The sequence below is a fragment of the Salmo salar genome, chromosome 27 (assembly GCF_965601325.2).
Source record: "Salmo salar chromosome 27, fSalSal1, whole genome shotgun sequence".
In the NCBI taxonomy this organism is placed as follows: domain Eukaryota; kingdom Metazoa; phylum Chordata; class Actinopteri; order Salmoniformes; family Salmonidae; genus Salmo; species Salmo salar.
In genome coordinates, this window is record NC_138317.1 from 44848641 (window position 1) to 44863771 (window position 15131).

Below are 15131 nucleotides of genomic sequence, written 5' to 3' on the forward strand. Positions count from 1 at the left end.
AGATAATTAATAAAAATCCAAATAACTTCACAGATCTTCATTGTAAAGGGTTTAAACTCTGTTTCCCATGCTTGTTCAATGAACCATAAACAATTAATGAACAGGTGCACCTGTGGAACGGTTGTTAAGACACTAACAGCTTACAGACGGTAGGCAATTAAGGTCACAGTTATGAAAACTTAGGACACTAAAGAGGCCTTTCTACTGACTCTGAAAAACACCAAAAGAAAGATGCCCAGGGTCCCTGCTCATCTGTGTGAACGTGCATTAGGCATGCTGCAAGGAGGCATGAGGACTGCAGATGTGGCCAGGGCAATAAATTGCAATGTTCGTACTGTGAGACGCCTAAGACAGTGCTACAGGGAGACAGGACGGACAGCTGATCGTCCTCGCAGTGGCAGACCACGTGTAACAACACCTTTTCTCAAATAAGATGATAGATTCATGCAGTGCTTTTATTATAATGGTTATCTTTTCACACACCCTTGTCTGCGGTGGATTGCGAATCCACAACCTTCTGGCTACTTTGCCATGTAATGTTTACAAAATGAAGAACAGTTTATAAAACTACTCTGGTCTGCCCTAGACGTGAGGGTAAATGGTGGAGTGTTCTCTGATATTCACTTTGTTTTGATTATTATTTTGGGTAGAGGGGAGGGTCACTAGTTTTTTTTTTTTCAGGTATGGTAAAAATATATTTTACTGAAGGGAGGGCCATCCATTTTCATTTCAGAGAGATCCCTCATTTGAAATAATGTAGTCCCTTACCAGTGAAATGTCCAAACTGCATCTACATGCAAATCATTTGATCTCAATCAGTCTCATTGGAATATGGATGTAAATCTTCTTGAATTACTGTTAGTGAGCAGGTTAGAGCAGATGGTGTTAACTAGCTATATAGCCTTAAGCACATTTTGCCTAGTGGCGTGCGCTGTTGAGTATGATAATTTTTTTAGAACTATTCAGCTAACCATCCTAAAATCTATTCATCTAACCATCCTATTCATCTAACCATCCTATTCATCTAACCATCCTATTCAGCTAACCATCCTATTCATCTAACCATCCTAAAATCTCTTGAGAAATTAGGTGGTGTTTTTGGTGTAACAGTAACGTTATACGATGCTAGTGTCACTTGCCTTAATTAGATAGTACCTTCGAAAATTATTCAGAACCTTTACTTTTTCCACATTATGTTACAGCCTTATTCAAAATTTATGAAATTGTTCTTTCTTTTCATCAATCTACACACAATACCCCATAATGACATCACAATACCCCATAATGACATCACAATACCCCATAATGACATCACAATACCCCATAATGACATCACAATACCCCATAATGACATCACAATACCCCATAATGACATCACAATACCCCATAATGACATCACAATACCCCATAATGACAAAGCAAAAACTGTTTTTTTTTAATTTTTTGCAAATGTATTAAAAATGGGAAATATCACATTTGCATAAGTATTCAGACCTTTTACTCAGTACTTTGTTGAAGCACCTTTGGCAGCGATTACAGCCACGAGTCTTCTTGGGTATGACGCTACAAGCTTGGCACACCTGTATTTGGGGAGTTTCTCTCATTCTTCTCTGTAGATCCTCTCAAGCTGTCAGGTTGGATGGGGAGCATTGCTGCACAGCTATTTTCAGGTCTCTCCAGAGATATTCGATCAGGTTCAAATCTGGGTTCTGGCTGGGCCACTCAAGGACATTCAGAGACTTGTCCCGAAGCCACTCCTGCGTTGTCTTGGCTGTGTGTTTAGGGTCGTTGTCCTGTTGGAAGGTGAACCTTCGCCCCAGTCTGAGGTCCTCAGCGCTCTGGAGCAGGTTTTCATCAATGATCTCTGTACTTTGCTCCGTTCATCTTTCCATCGATCCTGACTAGTCTCCCAGTCCCTGCTGCTGAAAAACATCCCCACAGCATGATGCTGCCACCACCATGCTTCACCGTAGGGGATGGTGCCAGGTATCCTCCAGACGTGACGCTTGGCAATCAGGCCAAAAGAGTTCAATCTTGGTTTCATCAGACCAGAGAATCTTGTTTCTCATGGTCTGATAGTTCTTTAGGTGCTTTTTGGCAAACTACAAGTGGGCTGTCATGTGCCTTTTACTGAGAAGTGTCTTCCGTCTGGCCACTCTACCAATAAGGCCTGATTGGTGGAGTGCTGCAGAGATCGTTGTCCTTCTGGAAGGTTCTCCCATCTTCACAGAGGAACTCTGGAGCTCTGTCAGAGTGACCATCAGGTTCGTGGTCACCTCCCTGACCAAGGCCCTTCTCCCCCGATTGCTCAGTTTGGCCGGGCGGCCAGCTCTAGGAAGAGTCTTGGTGGTTCCAAACTTCTTCCATTTAAGAATAATGGAGACCACTGTGTTCTTGGGTACCTTCAATGCTGCAGAAATGTTTTAGTACCCTTCCCCAGATCTGTGCCTCGACACAATTCTGTCTCAGCGCTGGAGGGACAATTCCTTCGACCTCATGGCTTGGTTTTTGCTCTGACATGCACTGTCAACTGTGGGACCTTATATAGACAGGTGTGTGCCTTTCCAAATCATGTCCAATCAGTTGAATTTACCACAGGTGGACTCCAATCAAGTTGTAGAAACATCTCAAGGATGATCAATGGAAACAGGATGCACCTGAACTCAATTTAGAGTCTCATACCAAAGGGTCTGAATACTTATGTAAATAAGGTATTTCTGTTTAGTTATTTTTATACATTTGCAAAAATGTATAAAAAAATGTTTTTTGCTATGTCATTATGGGGTGTTGTATGCAGATTAATTTGTTTATAAAAAATCCACTTTAAAATAAGGCTGTAATGTAACAAAATGTGGAAAAAGGAAAGGATCTGATACTTTCCGAATGTCAGACTCTCCTAATATATATATATCATATATATATATTATAAATGTGCAAAAAATAAAAATGTTTTCGTTTTGTCATTGTGGGGTATTGTGTGTAGAATGGTGAGGAAAAATTGTTTTTCAATCCATTTTAGAATAAGCCTGTAACGTAACAAAACTAGGAAAAAGTGAAGGGGTCTGAATACTTTCTGAATGCACTGTAGTTATGTAGAATACTAATTAATCATTGTGATCTTCCATGAAATTGATTCAGCTTTGATCTAACTTTACTAAATGAGCACCATTGTGAGATGTGGCGGACCGACGCCCTGGGAGACAGCACTGCACCCCTGAAGTCCACCGCACCCAATGAACAATTCAATCACAACTCCTACTCTTTTTTTCCCTCAAGCAAAATTTGGTGGAAATCTGGTAATATTTGGCCGAGGAAACTTTTCTGGTTGGTCTCAGGTAATGTAAATCAGTTAGGATGGGAGACTTTTAAAACAGGATTGAGTGGAGTAGCAGCCAATATGGTGAGCAAATAATGAGGATGGAGAGCCTCAAGTTTGAAGAAATTACCTTTCAGTCTAATACGGCTATGTAGTTACTTACCTTTCAGTCTAATACGGCTATGTAGTTACTTACCTTTCAGTCTAATACGGCTATGTAGTTACTTACCTTTCAGTCTAATACGGCTATGTAGTTACTTACCTTTCAGTCTAATTCGGCTATGTAGTTACTTACCTTTCAGTCTAATACGGCTATGTAGTTACTTACCTTTCAGTCTAATACGGCTATGTAGTTACTTACCTTTCAGTCTAATACGGCTATGTAGTTACTTACCTTTCAGTCTAATACGGCTATGTAGTTACTTACCTTTCAGTCTAATACGGCTATGTAGTTACTTACCTTTCAGTCTAATACGGCTATGTAGTTACTTACCTTTCAGTCTAATACGGCTATGTAGTTACTGTTGTAGCTCTTAATCAGCAGCACGTGGTTTGTAAGTTGTTAGGCCTCACTGTCCTCTCCAAATTCAGCCCGAAAAGATGTGAGAAATAGGGTTAGTTGAGGATCGGCCTATTGACCTACATCTCCTCTTGTGCTCTGCAAAATATCAGAACTCAAGTGTTCAACATCACCAGGGGCTTCCTCTTCCACATCCCTTATGATAGTCTATAACTCTTTTCATAAGCTCAATGTGATTGCAAGAGACCAGTCGGGAATGTCTGACTGAAATACGGGACAAATCAACTTGTTTTGTTGTGTTTAAATTTGTTGATAAAATTTGGGACGTGATTGTTTGGGACAAAATGCGGGACTGTGCCGCACATGATAGGGCTAAATATTATTGAAATAATACTTTTTTTAAATAATCGATAAAGGTTGATGATGTCAATGCAGAGAGAGATGCGACTAGCCTCATGAATATGCATAGCCATGTCGAGACAACTCCGATATAAAGTTTCCGGGAAGTGACGTGGTCTACTTATATCAGTATCACTCTTATCAACTTCAGCATTACGAAACTTCTATTCCATCAAATAAACCTCACGTAGAAAATAACCCAGTCATTTTTGTTGTTGATATAATTCGACAAACTCATTGAGAGAGAGATATTATCCGCCGAGGTGGACCTTTCTCTTCCTTCTGTGCCATTTATTATGACACAAACAGCAGACTCTTAAAAACAGACCAAGGATCAGTTCTGTGTTTGTCCTCTAGTTGGTAAATTAACACTTTCCATTATAAAAGCTGTTTCTAGATCTGTAGCGTATTGACCTTTGCTTTCTCGCGATAACATGCTCGGGTTGGGAATTGCCGCTGTGTACCGGATCTGATCTCCAAATCACCTGAAACCGGCGCACACCGGTTTTATGTAGTACCCATTCGCCCCAGATCAGCGGATCCGCGCCGCCCCGCCCCGGGCGGTACCGCATGGTCACCCCCAACCGGCCGCAAAGCACGCTGGGACTTCCTTTCTTTCCCAGGCCATATTGGAGCGACGTACTTGTAAGTTGAGCTCTGTGTTTAATCTTTAAAAATGAATGTATTTACGCCATTTTGGTGCACATCACTCGGTTAATTACTAACGTAAGATTGTCCATTTGTCACATTTTGTTCAGAAAGACCAGAACGGAGTAAATCACAGCGATGGTTGCCGCTAAGAAGACGGTGAGTCGCGCTGAACGCGTGGTGCTATCTGGGCTAAACCATCACATGTTGAGCTAACTGCCTTATGTTAACCCGACATATGTTCAACTTAACCCGACATACACTTTTCTAATTCCCAGGACGTGTCTAGCTTTTAGTTTTGACCAACTTGTTTCATCTAGCCATATAGCTAACTCTACCGACTAGTTAACGTTTAATTCATCAGCCAAACGGCCATTTCAATGACAGCATTTTTTTTGGGGGGGGGGGGGGTATTTTGTGTTGGTTTTATCGAGAAACGCGATGTAACAGTACTGTTATCGTTTAATATGTCTGATTAAATCCACTTAGTTAATTAACAGCTGTTCTTCAACACCATGTTGGTGTGTAATTAGTTAAAGTTACTCTGCTGGCTGGTTGGTAATCAGCCAAACAGATGAAATAAACTAGCATGTTATATACACTGAAATCACATGTATCTCAATTAGAAGACCGACCGTATCATGTTTGGTTCACTGGATGTGGGATATATTCATAGTTGACATGTTTCTTCACATGACAGAAAAAGTCCCTGGAGTCCATCAACTCCCGTCTCCAGCTGGTGATGAAAAGCGGTAAATATGTTCTGGGATACAAGCAGTCCCAGAAGATGATCCGCCAGGGTAAAGCCAAGCTGGTCATCCTGGCCAACAACACACCTGCCCTCAGGTAACTACATCACAATTATGGAGCAGTATTACTTAAAACGATCAATAATACACTTCACGCAAACTTTGGTGAGCTAAAGTTTACTGTACTAGCCTGTACTAGTCACATACACATGGTTAGCAGATGTTAATGCGAGTGTAGTGAAATGCTTGTGCTTCTAGTTCTGACCTTGCAGTAATATCTAACAAGTAATATAACTTAACAATTTCACAACTACCTTGTACACACAAGTGTAAAGGAATGAATACGAATATGTGCATACAAATATATAAATGAGTGATGGCCGAACAGCATAGGCAAGATGCAGTAGATGGTATAGAGTACAGTGTATATACATACGAGATGAGTAATGTAGGGTAAGTAAACATTATATAAAGTGGCATTGTTTTCATTAGTCGGATTCTGTTACTAAACATTTTTGCACCGGAAACTGTTTACACCAAATGGAAACTACAGTTGCTGTTGGACGAATTCATGTAAGTCCCTGGAGTAAAAGGTTTTTAACAGTTCCCGTTGCAAAGGGTTTTAACATAGACATCGAGTCTTGCAACGGAATCCGATTTAATGAATACACATCAGGGCCCTCATCCACCATAGTGTCTGGGACCATTTGAATGCGTTTTCAAAGCAGCCCAGAAGTTAGGCTTGGTGTGATGGGGTAATCCTAGGAATACTTCAATTTCTACTTCCATAAGTGTTTCAAATAGATATCGAACAAGTCACATTGAATTAACCAAAAATAAGCATATCAAGTGTTGTTATGGGTAATTCATTTTTCTGTACTCCTCCTACAAAGGCACACCTGTATTGGTCTGCTTGCAGGTGTGTAAGAACAGGAGGAACATTCAAATGAGGGCTGATTGTGTTACTGGCTGCACCTGCAGTTGGTCATTCAGCAATCAGACACTTTGAGAAAACAACCTAGCCTTTTTGTACCTTTATTTAACTAGACAAGTCAGTTAAGAACAAATTCTTATTTTACAATGACGGCCAAACCCGGACGATGCTGGGCCAAATGTGCGCAACCCTATCAGCCGGTTGTGATTCAGCCCGGAATCGAACCAGGGTCTGTAGTGACGCCTCTAGCACTGACATGCAGTGCCATATACCGCTGCGCCACTCGGAGGGGGGGGGGGGATGAGTAATGTAGGATATGAAAACATTATATTAAGTGGCATTGTTTTCATTAGTCGGATTCTGTTACTCAACATTTGCGATGGAAACTGTTTACACCAAATGGAAACTACAGTTGCTGTTGGACGAATTCATGTAAGTCCCCGGAGTAAAAGGTTTTTAACAGTTCCCCTTGCAAAGGGTTTTGCAATGGAATCCGATTTTATGAATACACATCATATATATATACACACACACACACCTACCTACCCACCTGTGGTCATACTTTGCTAAAAGGTATTTGTCCGTCCTCAGGAAGTCTGAAGTGGAGTACTATGCCATGTTGGCCAAGACTGGCGTCCATCACTACAGTGGGAACAACATCGAGCTGGGCACGGCCTGCGGAAAGTACTTCCGGGTGTGCACACTGGCTATCATCGACCCCGGTAGGTGTCCAATCAGACTGCATGTCCTGTTTACCACGCCCATTCTGTGGACAATCCTTTAGTAGTGAGCAGTTTGATGCGTATTTTTCTTTATCGTTTTCAAAAGATGGTAAACAACCTTATCAAACTGCTCTACTTTCACATGAATATGTTTGATTTAATCGTTTTTCACGAATGTGTAGATCTTTTTGTCTTGCACTGTTGCTCACCAATTGGATATATGGTGGTCTGACCAGCGCTAGTGATTCACGTGCTAAACATCCAATGGTGCATCTGAACTGACTGGGCGTTCTGCTCCCGTCAGTTACTTCCTGCTTCATTGGTGACACTGCCTTAGTTCTCCTCAAGTTAAAGACGCACTATGCAGAAATTGCTCCACTATTTCCTGGTTGCTAAAATTCTATTAGTTTGCCTAATTTCATTTTGTGACAAAACAAGTATAGTGTAGAGTCATTGTGCCATCTAAACCGATGTGAAATGTTTTCTATAACCACAAATATTGTATTTTCTGGTGTACAAAACCCAAAGTCAGATGCAAAAAAAAAAAAAAAACACTACAGGGAAAATCCACTATAACCATCATTCCTGTCATTTACTGTTAAATAAAACTGTTTCATTTTGGCTTTTTAGAGTAAGGATGGTAGCAACATGGAAATCAAGTCGTCAACAAAATCCACAATGCTCTCTTATGGGCTGGCTAGTTACACCACAGAAGTATGTGGATCTGGCTATCAAGGGGTCTTAAATCAAACTGCAAAATGGTCCTTGGTATGACCTTAAAACAATTCCATATAGCTCAGACAGGGTTTAGACTCTGCCAAACTTAAGGTTTAAGCAGTTGTGGAAAAAGTACAGATACTTTAATAGAAAATGACTCAAGTCGCCCAGTAAAATACTATTTGAGTAATAGTCTGAAAGTATTGGTTTTTAAATATACTTGTACTTTTGATATGTGTAAATCATTTCAAATTCCTTATATTAAGCAAAGCAGATGACCACATTTTCTATTTACCGATAGCCAGGGGCACACTCCAAAAATGTACAAATGAAGCATATATGTTTAGTGAGTCTGCCGGAGGGAAGTTCCCTTTAAGTGTGTGAATCAGACCGTTTTCCTGTCCTAAGCATTCAAAATGTATGGAGTAAAATACAATTTTCTTTAGGAATGTAGTGCTTTACACACCTGGTTTTACCTATATCACCTGTTGTTGATTGGATCTTGTATGCTCATGTATTATTGGTCTGTTAACAGGTGATTCTGACATCATCAGGAGTATGCCAGACCAGCCGCAGGGGGAGAAGTAGACATTTCACTCTAAATGTTACAAATAAACTTGGTTGAAATGGTGTTTCTTTGGTCTGTCTTTCTGTGCACAAACATTTAGCTACTTGTCCTGTTGCAGTAGACTGTTAGAATACGGCCTACTGCCACAGGATAGAATAAAACTACATTCTATAATGACACGGCCTACAGGATAGAATACAACTACATTCTATAATGACACGGCCTACTGCCACAGGATAGAATACAGCTACATTCTATAATGACACGGCCTACTGCCACAGGATAGAATACAGCCACATTCTATAATGACACGGCCTACAGGATAGAATACAGCCACATTCTATAATGACACGGCCTACAGGATAGAATACAGCTACATTCTATAATGACACGGCCTACAGGATAGAATAGAGCTACATTCTATAATGACACGGCCTACAGGATAGAATACAGCCACATTCTATAATGACACGGCCTACTGCCACAGGATAGAATACAGCTACATTCTATAGTGACACGGCCTACTGCCACAGGATAGAATACAGCTACATTCTATAATGACACGGCCTACAGGATAGAATACAGCTACATTCTATAATGACACGGCCTACAGGATAGAATACAGCCACAGTGACACAGGATAGAATACAGCTACATTCTATAATGACACGGCCTACAGGATAGAATAGAGCTACATTCTATAATGACACGGCCTACAGGATAGAATACAGCCACATTCTATAATGACACGGCCTACAGGATAGAATACAGCCACATTCTATAATGACACGGCCTACAGGATAGAATACAGCTACATTCTATAATGACACGGCCTACTGCCACAGGATAGAATACAGCTACATTCTATAATGACACGGCCTACTGCCACAGGATAGAATACGGCTACATTCTATAATGACACGGCCTACTGCCACAGGATAGAATACAGCTACATTCTATAATGACACGGCCTACAGGATAGAATACAGCCACATTCTATAATGACACGGCCTACAGGATAGAATACAGCTACATTCTATAATGACACGGCCTACAGGATAGAATACGGCCACATTCTATAATGACACGGCCTACAGGATAGAATACAGCTACATTCTATAATGACACGGCCTACAGGATAGAATACAGCTACATTCTATAATGACACGGCCTACAGGATAGAATACAGCTACATTCTATAATGACACGCCTACTGCCACAGGATAGAATACGGCTACATTCTATAATGACACGGCCTACTGCCACAGGATAGAATACGGCTACATTCTATAATGACACGGCCTACTGCCACAGGATAGAATACGGCTACATTCTATAATGACACGGCCTACAGGATAGAATACAGCTACATTCTATAATGACACGGCCTACAGGATAGAATACAGCTACATTCTATAATGACACGGCCTACAGGATAGAATACAGCCACAGTGACACAGGATAGAATACAGCTACATTCTATAATGACACGGCCTACCGGATAGAATACAGCCACATTCTATAATGACACGGCCTACAGGATAGAATACAGCTACATTCTATAATGACACGGCCTACTGCCACAGGATAGAATACAGCTACATTCTATAATGACACGGCCTACTGCCACAGGATAGAATACGGCTACATTCTATAATGACACGGCCTACTGCCACAGGATAGAATACGGCTACATTCTATAATGACACGGCCTACAGGATAGAATACAGCTACATTCTATAATGACACGGCCTACAGGATAGAATACAGCTACATTCTATAATGACACGGCCTACAGGATAGAATACAGCTACATTCTATAATGAAACGGCCTACTGCCACAGGATAGAATACAGCCACATTCTATAATGACACGGCCTACAGGATAGAATACAGCCACATTCTATAATGACACGGCCTACAGGATAGAATACAGCTACATTCTATAATGACACGGCCTACAGGATAGAATACAGCTACATTCTATAATGACACGCCTACTGCCACAGGATAGAATACGGCTACATTCTATAATGACACGGCCTACTGCCACAGGATAGAATACGGCTACATTCTATAATGACACGGCCTACTGCCACAGGATAGAATACGGCTACATTCTATAATGACACGGCCTACAGGATAGAATACAGCTACATTCTATAATGACACGGCCTACAGGATAGAATACAGCTACATTCTATAATGACACGGCCTACAGGATAGAATACAGCCACAGTGACACAGGATAGAATACAGCTACATTCTATAATGACACGGCCTACCGGATAGAATACAGCCACATTCTATAATGACACGGCCTACAGGATAGAATACAGCTACATTCTATAATGACACGGCCTACTGCCACAGGATAGAATACAGCTACATTCTATAATGACACGGCCTACTGCCACAGGATAGAATACGGCTACATTCTATAATGACACGGCCTACTGCCACAGGATAGAATACGGCTACATTCTATAATGACACGGCCTACAGGATAGAATACAGCTACATTCTATAATGACACGGCCTACAGGATAGAATACAGCTACATTCTATAATGACACGGCCTACTGCCACAGGTAGAATACAGCTACATTCTATAATGACACGGCCTACAGGATAGAATACAGCCACATTCTATAATGACACGGCCTACTGCCACAGGATAGAATACGGCTACATTCTATAATGACACGGCCTACAGGATAGAATACAGCTACATTCTATAATGACACGGCCTACAGGATAGAATACAGCTACATTCTATAATGACACGGCCTACAGGATAGAATACAGCCACAGTGACACAGGATAGAATACAGCTACATTCTATAATGACACGGCCTACAGGATAGAATACAGCCACATTCTATAATGACACGGCCTACAGGATAGAATACAGCTACATTCTATAATGACACGGCCTACTGCCACAGGATAGAATACAGCTACATTCTATAATGACACGGCCTACTGCCACAGGATAGAATACGGCTACATTCTATAATGACACGGCCTACTGCCACAGGATAGAATACGGCTACATTCTATAATGACACGGCCTACAGGATAGAATACAGCTACATTCTATAATGACACGGCCTACTGCCACAGGATAGAATACGGCTACATTCTATAATGACACGGCCTACAGGATAGAATACAGCTACATTCTATAATGACACGGCCTACAGGATAGAATACAGCCACATTCTATAATGACACGGCCTACTGCCACAGGATAGAATACGGCTACATTCTATAGTGACACGGCCTACAGGATAGAATACAGCCACATTCTATAATGACACGGCCTACAGGATAGAATACAGCTACATTCTATAATGACACGGCCTACTGCCACAGGATAGAATACGGCTACATTCTATAATGACACGGCCTACTGCCACAGGATAGAATACAGCTACATTCTATAATGACACGGCCTACTGCCACAGGATAGAATACGGCTACATTCTATAATGACACGGCCTACTGCCACAGGATAGAATACGGCTACATTCTATAATGACATGGCCTACTGCCACAGGATAGAATACGGCTACATTCTATAATGACACGGCCTACAGGATAGAATACAGCTACATTCTATAATGACACGGCCTACTGCCACAGGATAGAATACGGCTACATTCTATAATGACACGGCCTACAGGATAGAATACAGCTACATTCTATAATGACACGGCCTACAGGATAGAATACAGCCACATTCTATAATGACACGGCCTACAGGATAGAATACAGCTACATTCTATAATGACACAGGATAGAATACGGCTACATTCTATAATGACACGGCCTACTGCCACAGGATAGAATACGGCTACATTCTATAATGACATGGCCTACTGCCACAGGATAGAATACGGCTACATTCTATAATGACACGGCCTACAGGATAGAATACAGCTACATTCTATAATGACACGGCCTACTGCCACAGGATAGAATACGGCTACATTCTATAATGACACGGCCTACAGGATAGAATACAGCTACATTCTATAATGACACGGCCTACTGCCACAGGATAGAATACAGCTACATTCTATAATGACACGGCCTACAGGATAGAATACAGCTACATTCTATAATGACACGGCCTACTGCCACAGGATAGAATACAGCTACATTCTATAATGACACGGCCTACAGGATAGAATACAGCTACATTCTATAATGACACGGCCTACAGGATAGAATACAGCTACATTCTATAATGACACGGCCTACAGGATAGAATACAGCCACATTCTATAATGACACGGCCTACAGGATAGAATACAGCTACATTCTATAATGACACGGCCTACAGGATAGAATACAGCTACATTCTATAATGACACGGCCTACAGGATAGAATACAGCTACATTCTATAATGACACGGCCTACTGCCACAGGATAGAATACAGCTACATTCTATAATGACACGGCCTACTGCCACAGGATAGAATACAGCTACATTCTATAATGACACGGCCTACTGCCACAGGATAGAATACAGCCACATTCTATAATGACACGGCCTACAGGATAGAATACAGCCACATTCTATAATGACACGGCCTACAGGATAGAATACAGCCACATTCTATAATGACACCGCCTACAGGATAGAATACAGCCACATTCTATAATGACACGGCCTACAGGATAGAATACAGCTACATTCTATAATGACACGGCCTACTGCCACAGGATAGAATACAGCTACATTCTATAATGACACGGCCTACTGCCACAGGATAGAATACAGCTACATTCTATAATGACACGGCTACAGGATAGAATAGAGCTACATTCTATAATGACACGGCCTACAGGATAGAATACAGCTACATTCTATAATGACACGGCCTACAGGATAGAATACAGCTACATTCTATAATTACATTCTATAATGACACGGCCTACAGGATAGAATACAGCTACATTCTATAATGACACGGCCTACAGGATAGAATACAGCTACATTCTATAATGACACGGCCTACTGCCACAGGATAGAATACAGCTACATTCTATAATGACACGGCCTACTGCCACAGGATAGAATACAGCTACATTCTATAATGACACGGCCTACAGGATAGAATAGAGCTACATTCTATAATGACACGGCCTACAGGATAGAATACAGCTACATTCTATAATGACACGGCCTACAGGATAGAATACAACTACATTCTATAATGACACGGCCTATTGCCACAGGATAGAATACAGCTACATTCTATAATGACACGGCCTACAGGATAGAATACAGCTACATTCTATAATGACACGGTCTACAGGATAGATTACAGCTACATTCTATAATGACACGGCCTACTGCCACAGGATAGAATACAGCCACATTCTATAGTGACACAGGATAGAATACAGCTACATTCTATAATGACACGGCCTACAGGATAGAATACAGCCACATTCTATAATGACACGGCCTACAGGATAGAATACAGCCACATTCTATAATGACACGGCCTACAGGATAGAATACAGCCACATTCTATAATGACACGGCCTACAGGATAGAATACAGCTACATTCTATAATGACACGGCCTATTGCCACAGGATAGAATACAGCTACATTCTATAATGACACGGCCTACAGGATAGAATACAGCTACATTCTATAATGACACGGCCTACAGGATAGATTATAGCTACATTCTATAATGACACGGCCTACTGCCACAGGATAGAATACAGCCACATTCTATAGTGACACAGGATAGAATACAGCTACATTCTATAATGACACGGCCTACAGGATAGAATACAGCCACATTCTATAATGACACGGCCTACAGGATAGAATACAGCTACATTCTATAATGACACGGCCTATTGCCACAGGATAGAATACAGCTACATTCTATAATGACACGGCCTACAGGATAGAATACAGCTACATTCTATAATGACACGGCCTACAGGATAGAATACAGCTACATTCTATAATGACACGGCCTACAGGATAGATTACAGCTACATTCTATAATGACACGGCCTACTGCCACAGGATAGAATACAGCCACATTCTATAGTGACACAGGATAGAATACAGCTACATTCTATAATGACACGGCCTATTGCCACAGGATAGAATACAGCTACATTCTATAATGACACGGCCTACAGGATAGAATACAGCTACATTCTATAATGACACGGCCTACAGGATAGAATACAGCTACATTCTATAATGACACGGCCTACAGGATAGATTACAGCTACATTCTATAATGACACGGCCTACTGCCACAGGATAGAATACAGCCACATTCTATAGTGACACAAGATAGAATACAGCTACATTCTATAATGACACGGCCTACAGGATAGAATACAGCCACATTCTATAATGACACGGCCTACAGGATAGAATACAGCCACATTCTATAATGACACGTTCTACAGGATAGAATACAGCTACATTCTATAATGACACGGCCTACAGGATAGATTACAGCTACATTCTATAATGACACGGCCTACTGCCACAGGATAGAA

The 15131-nt window shown here is 41.2% G+C and overlaps 1 protein-coding gene across 2 annotated transcripts; it reads left to right on the plus strand.

Moving 5' to 3' along the window:
• The first annotated feature begins 4771 nt into the window (after positions 1 to 4771).
• On the plus strand, positions 4772 to 8637 carry LOC106589133 (large ribosomal subunit protein eL30). Of its 2 annotated transcripts, none has more exons than XM_014178836.3 (5): positions 4772 to 4880; positions 4994 to 5042; positions 5584 to 5729; positions 7158 to 7288; positions 8541 to 8637. In XM_014178836.3, exons 2-5 carry the CDS (start codon positions 5022 to 5024, stop codon positions 8591 to 8593), a joined length of 351 nt encoding a protein of 116 aa, XP_014034311.1. In that variant the 5' UTR covers positions 4772 to 4880; positions 4994 to 5021; the 3' UTR covers positions 8594 to 8637. The 2 variants fall into 2 exon arrangements, with proteins under 2 accessions (XP_014034311.1, XP_014034312.1); XM_014178837.3 differs by having other exon boundaries at positions 4826 to 4880; positions 4998 to 5042.
• The last annotated feature ends 6494 nt before the right edge of the window (positions 8638 to 15131 follow it).

What these genes read in the sequence shown, in the direction of transcription:
- LOC106589133 (XM_014178836.3), top strand. Translation starts at nt 5,022, where the DNA reads ATGGTTGCCGCTAAGAAGACG. An exon ending in TGGTTGCCGCTAAGAAGACG is followed by an intron (nt 5,043 to 5,583) that starts GTGAGTCGCGCT and finishes TTCACATGACAG; the next exon opens with AAAAAGTCCCTGGAGTCCAT. An exon ending in AACAACACACCTGCCCTCAG is followed by an intron (nt 5,730 to 7,157) that starts GTAACTACATCA and finishes GTCCGTCCTCAG; the next exon opens with GAAGTCTGAAGTGGAGTACT.